The sequence below is a fragment of the Schistocerca piceifrons genome, unplaced genomic scaffold (genome assembly GCF_021461385.2).
Source record: "Schistocerca piceifrons isolate TAMUIC-IGC-003096 unplaced genomic scaffold, iqSchPice1.1 HiC_scaffold_2442, whole genome shotgun sequence".
Lineage (NCBI taxonomy): Eukaryota > Metazoa > Arthropoda > Insecta > Orthoptera > Acrididae > Schistocerca > Schistocerca piceifrons.
In genome coordinates, this window is record NW_025728385.1 from 214,658 (window position 1) to 225,861 (window position 11,204).

The 11,204-nt window shown below is 38.0% G+C and overlaps 1 protein-coding gene across 1 annotated transcript; it reads left to right on the top strand.

Moving 5' to 3' along the window:
* Positions 1-2,062: 2,062 nt before the first annotated feature.
* LOC124743634 (piggyBac transposable element-derived protein 4-like) lies at positions 2,063-4,271 on the top strand (the record flags this gene model as incomplete). The annotated part of the gene is made up of 3 exons (XM_047248842.1): positions 2,063-2,700; positions 2,854-3,720; positions 4,164-4,271. Coding segments are annotated over exons 1-3 (1,613 nt in total), but the record flags the coding sequence as incomplete, so codon positions are not given.
* Between the last annotated feature and the right edge of the window lie 6,933 nt (positions 4,272-11,204).

Here is an 11,204-nt window from a genome sequence, read left to right on the forward strand (position 1 = left end):
AGGTTTACTGTATTCCTTTGACCTTCTTATTGACGATGAAACACAGAAATTGCATCGGAATTAAATAAAAAAGGCACAATGCCGCCTTAGGGACAAGAGGACTGACTGTTCTTACTGACTATGTATTGAACCATTCCTGTGAACCTAGTAATAGATTCCGATGCTTCACTTCAGGTTTATTGTATCCCTCTGACCTTTTTATTGACGATGAAACACAGAAATTGCTTCGGAAATAAATACAAAAGGCACAATGTCGATTTAAGTACAAGAAGACTGACCCTTCTTACTGTCTATGCTTTGAACCGTTCCTGTGACACTAGTTATAGATTCCGATGCTTCACTACAGGTTTACTGTATCCCTTATATCTTCTTATTGACGATGAAGCACAGAAATTGCAACTGAATTAAATAGAAAAGGCACAATTCCGACTTAAGTACAAGAAGACTGACTTTTATTACTGACTATGTTTTGAACCATTCCTGTGACACTAGTTATAGATTCCGATGCTTCACTCCAGGTTTACTGTATCCCTTGGATCTTCTTATTGACGATGAAGCACAGAAATTGCAACTGAATTAAATAGAAAAGGCACAATGCCGACATAAGGAAAAGAAGACTGACTCTTCTTACTGACTATGATTGGAACCATTCCTGTGACACTAGTTATAGATTCCGATGCTTCACTTCAGGTTTACTGTTTCCCTTTGACCTTCTTATTGACGATGAAACACAGAAATTGCATCGGAATTAAATACAAAAGGCAAAATGCCAACTTAAGTACAAGAAGACTGACTCTTCTACTGTCTATGTTTTGAACCATTTCTGTGACACTAGTTGTAGAGTCCGATGCTTCACTTAGGTTTTCTGTATCCCTTGGGCCTTCTTATTGACGATGAATCACAGAAATTGCATCGGAATTAAATACAAAAGGCACAATGGCGACTTAGGTACAAGAAGACTGACTATTTTTACTGTCTATATTTTGAACCATTCCAGTGACACTAGTTATAGATTCCGATGCTTCACTTCAGGTTTACTGTATGCCTTGGACCTTCTTATTGACGATGAAGGACAGAAATTGCATCGGAATTATATACCAAAGACATAATGCCGAATTAAGTACATGAAGACCGACACTCCCTACTGACTATGTTTTGAACCATTCCTGTGACACTAGTTATAGATTCCGATGCTTCACTTGAGGTTTACTGTATCCCATGGACCTTCTTATTGACGATGAAACACAGAAATTGCATCGGAATTAAACACAAATGGCACAATGCCGACTTAAGTACAAGAAGACTGACTCATCTTACTGTCTATGTTTTGAACCATTCCTGTGACACTAGTTATAGATACCGATGCTTCACTTTAGGTTTACTGTATCCCTTGGACCTTCTTATTGACGATAAAACACAGTAATTGCATCGGAATTAAACACAAAAGGCACAATGCCGAATTAAGTACAAAACGACTGACTCTTCTTACTGACTATGTTTTGAACCATTACTGTGACACTAGTTATAGATTCCGATGCTTCACTTCAGGTTTACTGTATCCCTCTGACCTTCTTATTGACGATGAAAGTCAGAAATTGCATCGGAATTAACCCTGCTGTTCTGTTCGGGTCTATATGACCCGAAACGAATATGAACGTTATTTTACATTATGTAAATACCAATATATATTTATGAAACTTTGTGACTTTGTCTGAAAATGGATGAGCAGCATGTGTTTTAAAAGGTTTTAAAAAAGTTTAAGAAGTTTGGGCTTCAACTGTAATAGTTGCATATGTAATGTTCGGGTCATAATGACCCGACACAAATATGTTTAGTGTAACTCGTATTTATTTCTAAAATCTGGAAATGGCGAAAATTATTTTTGTTGTGTTGTGTGGGAATAGTGACTGCATCATTCCAACTTACTCTCAACAATCACCTAAAGCTCCATGCGTTCACAACAATGGGCTTGTTTGTTGCTTTCCCCAGGAAATAATAATTGGCAGTTCTCAATAATTGGAATGCTTTGTTTCTGCCCAGTTTGACTTGTGACACCATGGCGATGAGACCATTGAATGATCGTGAGTTGGAAGAAATAGTAAATGCCTCACCAGATGAAGGATCACTTTCTGAGTTTGAAGATCACATCAGCAATGCATCTGAAAGCGAGTGTTCCGATGACAGTTACGACAGTCCACAGCCCATACAAAATAGTGTAGAGACTTTTCTTTCTAAAAATGGGAATATAGAATGGCAGTTGCATCCACCAGCACAACATGGTCGCCTACCAGCTTCGAACATCATCAAGAGTACCCCAGGAGTTACCAGGTATGCAGTCAGCAGAATATCTGATGTAAAATGTTCATTTGAAGCAGTATTTCACACAGCGCTTCAAAATGAAATAATAGAGATGACAAATATTGAAGGGCAGCGAGTTTATGGTGAACAGTGGACAGATATTGATGGTTCTGTTTTCCATGCATACTTAGGACTCTTACTCCTAGCGGGTGTATATCGATCTCATGGGGAGTCTACAAAAAGTTTGTGGGATAAAGATACTGGGCGAAACATATTTCGAGCAACCATGTCTCATGAAACATTCTGTAAGATATCACGTGTCCTGCGATTTGACAAGAAATCTACTAGAGAGGAAAGACGACGTACTGACAAACTTGCCGCAATTCGTAGTATTTGGGAGAAGTGGGTAGAGGTCCTTCCTAAACTGTATAATCCAGGAGAAAATGTTACTGTTGACGAGCAGTTAGTAGCATTTAGAGGTCGCTGTCCATTCAAGCAGTATATCCCAAGTAAACCGGCAAAATATGGGATCAAAATATGGACCATGTGTGACAGCAAAACTTCATACGTACTGAAAGCCCAAATTTATACAGGAAAGGTGAGTGGAGCGGCACCAGAAAGAAATCAGGGAATGAGGGTGGTATCTGATCTCACTTCTGAGTTACGTGGTCAGAATATCACGTGTGACAACTTTTTTACGTCGTACAATTTGGGGCAGCTGCTTCTGAAAAGGAAATTGACTATGTTGGGAACTATACGGAAAAATAAGCCGGAGCTTCCACACAAAATGACCAACAAGGAGGTACACAGCTCTTCATTTTACTTCACAAATGACACTACTGTGGTTAATTATATTCCTAAGAGACACAAGAATGTTGTACTTATGAGCACTCTCCACCATGATGCGGAAATCAGTGACAGGGCTGATAAGAAGCCAAAAATGATTTTGGACTATAATTCAACCAAAGGTGCTGTAGACACGCTTGATCAGTTATTAGGTACATATACATGCAAACGAAAAAGTAATAGGTGGCCAATGATAGTTTTCTACAATATTCTTGATGTTTCTGCTTATAATGCATACGTTTTGTGGATTTCGGTTGACCCTAATTGGAATGCAAGCAAATTGACTAGAAGGAGAATATTCTTGGAGGAACTTGGAAAGTCACTGATAAAAGAACATATTGCATCAAGAACGCATTTCCCAAGAACAGAAGATTCTTTGAGAATGGTCACAAGCATCCAAAACCCGAATGATGTGGGTGGTGTGTCAGAATCGGTAACAACAAGAAAATCTACAAAACGTGCACGCTGTAAGTTCTGTCCATCAAGTAATGACAATAAAACAAACATGGTGTGTGGAAAATGTAGTAAACATATTTGCAAGAAACATGTAACCTACTTGTGTCCACAGTGCAAGCAGTAAGAAAAGAACTGTAGTATTTTATAAGATGATTGTATTGAAAATTCTGTTGTTTCAAATTTATGTGAATACTTGTGCCTAAACTACAATCAGTAAGAAGAGAGGATTCTAAAGTTGTAGTGCTTTCTATGTTGGAATGTAATAAAAAAACTGTAGTGTGTTCTGTACTGTAGTGTGCTCTAAGATGAATATCTGTAATGACAACTGTCTGTTGTTAGAAAATGTCAATACTTACGTCTAAACTGTCAACAATAAGAATAGAAGTATGGAAAAACTGTAGTGCTTTCTAAGTTGAATGCCTGTAATGGAAACTGTCTGTTGTTTCAAATTTATGTGCATATTTAAATGAAAAATATCCCTCAATAAAGTTGTATGCATTGTTATTATTATTATTATTACCATTATTATTATTATTATTATTATTATTATTATTACTAACAAGGTACTGGAATAGAACAACAATGTCGATAGCTAAAACTGTACCAAAATTTATGTTTCTAAAGCATTTTGATATGTCGGGTCATATTGACCCGAACAGTATATATGTCAAGTAAAAGTGAACAGAACAGCAGGGTTAAATACAAAAGGCACAATGCCGACTTAAGTACAAGATGACAGACTCTTTTTACTGACTATGTTTTGAACCATTCCTCTGACACTAGTTATACATTCGGATGCTTCACTTCTGATTTACTGTATCCTTCTGACCTTCTTATTGACGATGAAACACTGAAATTGCATCAGAATTAAATAGAAAAGGCACAATGCCGACTTAAGAACAAGACGACTGACTTTTCTTACTGTCTATGTTTTGAACCATTCCTGTGACACTAGTTATAGATTCCGATGCTTCACTTCAGGTTTACTGTATCCCTCTGACCTTCTTATTGATGATGAAACACAGAAATTGCATCGGAATTAAATACAAAAGGCACAATGCCGACTTAAGTACAAGAAGACTGTCTCTTCTTTCTGACTATGTTTTGAACCATTCCTGTGACACTAGCTACAGATTCCGATGCTTCACTTCAGGTTTACTGTATCCCTCTGACCTTCTTATTGACGATGAAACACAGAAATTGCGTCGGAATTAAATAGAAAAGGCACTATGAAGACTTATGTACAAGAAGACTGACTCTTCTTATTGACAATGTTTTGAACCATTCCTGTGACACTAGTTATAGATTCCGATGCTTCACTTCAGGATTACTGTATCCCTTGGACCTTCATATTGACGATGAAACACAGAAATTGCATCGGAAATAAATACAAAAGGCACAATTCCGACTTAAGTACACGAAGACTGACTCTTCTTAGTGTCTATGTTTTGAACCATTCCTGTGCCACTAGTTATAGATTCCGATGCTACACTCCAGGTTTTCTGTATCCCTTGGACCTTCGAATTGACGATGAAACACAGTAATTGCATCGGAATTGAATAAAAAAGGCACAATGCCGACTTAAGTACATGAAGACCGACTCTTCCTACTGACTATGTTTTGAACCATTCCTGTGACACTAGTTTTGGATTCCGATGCTTCACTTCAAGTTTACTATATCCCTCTGACCTTCATATAGATGGTGAAACACAGAAATTGCATCGTAACTAAATACGAAAGGCACAATGCCAACTTAAGTACAAGAAGACTGACTCTTCTTACTGACTATGTTTTGAACCATTTCTGTGACACTAGCTATGGATTCCGATGCTTCACTTCAGGTTTACTGTATCTCTCTGACCTTCTTATTGACGATGAAACACAGAAATAACCTCGGAATTAAATGGACAAGGCACAATGCCGACTTAAGTACATGAGGACTGATTCTTCTTACTGTCTATGTTTTGAACCATTCCTGTGACACTAGTTGTAGAATCCGATGCTTCACTTTAGGTTTACTGTATCCCTTGAACCTTCTTATTGACGATGAAACACAGACATTGCATCCGAATTAAATACAAAAGACACAATGCCGACTTAAGTACAAGAAGACTGACACTTCCAACTGTCTATGTTTTGAACCACTCCTGTGACACTAGTTATAGATTCCGATGCTTCACTTCAGGTTTACTGTATCCCTCTGACCGTCTTATTGACAATGAAACACAGAAATTGCATCGGAATTAAATAGAAAATGTACAATGCTGACTTAAGTACTAGAAGACTCACTGTTCCTACTGTCTATTTTTGAACCATTCCTGAGACACTAGTTATAGATTCCGATGCTTCACTTTAGGTTTACTGTATCCCTTAGACCGTCTTATTGACGATGAAACAAAGATATTGCATGGGAATTCAATACAAAAGGCACAATGCCGCCTTAACTACAAGAATACTGACTCTTCTTACTAACTATGCTTTGAACCATTCCTGTGACGCTAGTTATAGATTCCGATGCTTAACTTCAGGATTACTGTATCCCTCTGACCTTCTTAGTGACGATGAAACACAGAAATTGCATCGGAAATAAATACAAAAACACAATGCCGACTTAAGTACAAGAATACTGACTCATCTTATTGTCTATGCTTTTGAACCGTCCCTGTGACACTAGATATAGATTCCGATGCTTTACACCAGGTTTACTGTATCCCTTGGACCTTCTTATTGACGATGAAGCACAGAAATTGCATCGGAACTAAATACAAAAGGCACAATGCCGAATTAAGTACAAGAAGACTGATACTATTGTCTTTATTTTGAACCATTCCTGTGACACTAGTTGTGGATTCCGATGCTTCACTTCAGGTTTACTGTATCCCTCTGAGCTTCTTATTGACGATAAAACACAGAAATTGCATCGGAATTAAATACAAAAGGCAAAATGCCGACTTATGTACACGAAGACTGACTCTTCTTACTGTCTATGATTTGAACCATTCCTGTGACACTACTTATAGATTCCGATGCTACACTCCAGGTTTACAGTATCCCTTGGACCTTCTTTTTGACGTTGAAACACAGAAATTTCATCGGAATTAAATAGAAAGGACACAATGAAGACTTGAGTACAAGAAGACTGACTCTTCTTACTGACTATGTTTTGAACCATTCCTGTGACACTAGTTATAGTTTCCGATGCTTCACTTCAGGTTTACTGTATCCCTTGGACCTTCTTATTGACGATGAAGCACAGAAATTGCATCGGAATTAAATACAAAAGGCAAAATGCCGACTTAAGTACATGAAGACTGACTCTTCTTAATGTCTATGTTTTGAACCATTCCTGTGACATTAGTTATAGATTCCGATGCTACACTCCAGGTTTACTGTATCCCTTGGACCTTCTTTTTGACGATGAAACACAGAAATTGCATCGGAATTAAATACAAAAGGCACAATGCCGACTTAAGGACAAGAAGACTGACTGTTCTTAATGACTATGTTTTGAACCATTCCTGTGACACTAGTTATAGATTCCGATGCTTCAGTTCAGGTTTATTGTATCCCTCTGTCCTTCTTGTTGACGATGAAACACAGAAATTGCATCGGAGTTAAGTAGAAAAGGCACAATGTCGACTTAAGTTGAAGAAGACTGTCTCTTCTTACTGTCTATGTTTGAACCATTCCTGTGACACTAGTTATAGATTCCGATGCTTCACTCGAGGTTTTTTTTATACCTTGGACCTTCTTATTGACGATGAAACACAGAAATTGCATCGGAATTAAATAGAAAAGGCACAATGCCGGCTTAAGTACGAGAAGACTGACTCTTCTTACTAACTATGTTTTGAACCATTCCTCTGACACTAGTTATGGATTCCGATGTTTCACTTCAGGTTTACTGTATACTTTGGAACTTCTTATTGACGATGAAACACAGAAATCGCATCGGAATTAAATAGAAAATGCACAATGCCGACTTAAGTACAAGAAGATTGACTCTTCTTACTGTCTATGTTTTGAACCATTCCATTGACACTAGTTATAGATTCCGATGCTACACTCCAGGTTTACTGTATCCCTTGGACCTTCTTATTGACGATGAAACACAGAAATTGCATCGGAATTAAATACAAGAGGCACAATGCCGACTTAAGGACAAGGAGACTGACTCTTCTCACTGACTATGTTTTGAACCATTCCTGTGACACTAGTTATAGATTCCGATGCTTCACTTCAGGACTACTGTATCCCTCTGACCTTCTTATGGACGATGAAACACAGAAATTGCATCGGAATTAAATACAAAAGGCACAATGCCGACTTAAGTACTAGAAGACTGACTCTTCCTACTGTCTATGTTTTGAACCATTCCTGAGACACTAGTTATAGATTCCGATGCTTCAATTCAGGTTTACTGTATCCGTTGGACAGTCTTATTGACGATGAAACAAAGTTATTGCATCGGAATTCAATACAAATGCACAATGCCGACTTAAATACAAGAAAACTGACTCTTCGTACTGACTATGCTTTGAACCATTCCTGTGACACTAGCTATAGATTCCGATGCTTCACTTCAGGTTTACTGTATCCCTCTGACGTTCTTATTGACGATGAAACACAGAAGTTATATCGGAATTAAATACAAAAAGCACAATGCCGACTTAAGTACAAGAAGATTGACTCTTCTTACTGTCTATGTATTGAACCATTCCATTGACACTAGTTATAGATTCCGATGCTACACTCCATGTTTACTGTATGCCTTGGACGTTCTTATTGACGATGAAACACAGAAATTGCATCGGAATTAAATAGAAAAAGCACAATGAAGACTTAAGTACAAGAAGACTGACACTTCTTACTGACTATGTTTTGAACCATTCCTGTGGCACTAGTTATAGTTTCCGATGCTTCACTCCTGGTTTACTGTATCCCTTGGACCTTCTTATTGACGATGAAACACAGAAATTGCATCGGAATTAAATACAAAAGACACAATGCCGACTTAAGTACAAGAAGACTGCCTCTTCCAACTGTCTATGTTTTGAACCATTCCTGTGACACTAGTTATAGATTCCGATGCTTCACTTCAGGTTTACTGTATCCCTCTGACCGTCTTATTGACGATGAAACACAGAATTTGCATCGGAATTAAGTAGAAAATGCACAATGCCGACTTAAGTTCTAGAAGACTGTCTCTTCTTACTGACTATGTTTGAACCATTCCTGTGACACCAGTTATGGATTCCGAAGCTTCACTTCAGGTTAATTGTATCCCTCTGACCTTCTTATTGACGATATAACACAGAAATTGCATCGGAATTAAATGCAAAAAGGCACAATGCCGAATTAATTACAAGAAGACTGACTCTTCTTACTGTCTATTTTTGAACCAGTCCTGTGACACTAGTAATAGACTCCGATGCTTCACTCCAGGTTTACTGTATCCCATGGACCTTCTTATTGACGATGAAACACAGAAATTGCATCGGAATAAAATGCAAAGGGCACAATGCCGACTTAAGTAAGAGAAGACTGACTCTTCTTACTGTCTATGATTTGAACCATTCCTGTGACATTAGTTATAGATTCCGATGCTTCACTAAAGGTTTACTGTATCCCTTGGACCATCCTGTTAACGATGAAAAACAGAAATTGCGACTGAATTAAATAGAAAATGCACAATGATGACTTAAGTACAGGAATACTGACTCTTCTTACTGACTATGTTTTGAACCATTCCTGTGACACTAGTTATAGATTCCGATGCTTCACTTCAGGATTACTGTATCCCTCTGACCTTCTCATTGACAGTGAAACACAGAAATTGCATCGGAATGAAATACAAAAGGCACAATGCCGACTTAAGTACACGAAGACTGACTCTTCTTACTGTCTATGATTTGAACCATCCCTGTGATACTAGTTATAGATTCCGATGCTTCACTTGAGGTTTACTGTATCCCTTGGACCTTCTTATTGACGATGAAATACAGAAATTGCATCGGAATTAAATACAAAAAGCAAAATGCCAACTTAAGTACAGAAGACTGACTCTTCTTACTTTCTATGTTTTGAACCATTCCTGTGGAACTAGTTATAGATTCCGATGCTTCACTCCAGGATTACTGTATCCCTTGGACCTTCTTATTGACGATGAAACACAGATATTGCATCGGAATTAAATACAAAGGGCACAATGCCGCCATATGGACAAGAAGACTGACTCTTCCTACTGTCTATGTTTTGAACCATTCCTGAGACACTAGTTATAGATTCCGATGCTTCACTTCAGGCTTACTGTATTCCTTGGACCATCTTATTGACGATGAAACAAAGATATTTCATCGGAATTCAATACAAAAGGCACAATGCTGACTTAAGTACTAGAAGACTGACTCTTCCTACTGTCTATGTTTTGAACCATTCCTGAGACACTAGTTATAGATTCCGATGCTTCACTTCAGGTTTACTGTATCCCTTGGACCGTCTTATTGACGATGAAACAAAGATATTGCATCGGAATTCAATACAAAAGGCACAATGCCGACTTAACTACAAGAAAACTGACTCTTCTTACTGCCTATGCTTTGAACCATTCCTGTGACACTAGTTATAGATTCCGATGCTTAACTTCAGGATTACTGTATCCCTCTGACCTTCTTAGTGACAATGATACATAGAAATTGCATCGGAAATAAATAAAAAACACAATGCTGACTTAAGTACAAGAAGACTGACTCTTCTTACTGTCTATGTTTTGAACCAATCCTGTGACGCTAGTTGTAGATTCCGATGCTTCACTTCAGTTTTACTGTATCCCTTGGACCTTCTTATTGACGATGAAAGACAGAAATTGCATCGGAATTAAATACAAAAGACACAATGCCGACTTAAGTACAAGAAGACTGACTCTTCCATCTGTCTATGCTTTGAACCATTCCTGTGACACAGGTTATAGATTCCGATGCTTCACTTCAGGTTTACTGTATCCCTGTGACGTTCTTATTGACGATGAAACACAGAAATTGCATCGGAATTAAATAGAAAAAGCACAATGAAGACTTAAGTACAAGAAGACTGACACTTCTTACTGACTATGTTTTGAACCATTCCTGTGGCACTAGTTATAGTTTCCGATGCTTCACTCCTGGTTTACAGTATCCCTTGGACCTTCTTATTGACGATGAAACACAGAAATTGCATTGGAATTAAATACAAGAGGCACAATGCCGACTTATGGACAAGGAGGCTGACTCTTCTCACTGACTATGTTTTGAACCATTCCTGTGACACTAGTTATAGATTCCGATGCTTCACTTCAGGTTTACTGTATCCCTCTGACCTTCTTATTGACGATGAAACACAGAAATTGCATCGGAATTAAATACAAAAGGCACAATGCCGACTTAAGTACAAGAAGACTGACTCTTCTCACTGTCTATCTTTGAAACATTCCTGTGACACTAGTTATAGATTGCCATGCTTCACTTCAGGTTTACTGTATCCCTCTGACCTTCTCATTGCCAGTGAAACACAGAAATTGCATCGGAATTAAATACGAAAGGCACAATGCCAACTTAAGAACAAGAAGA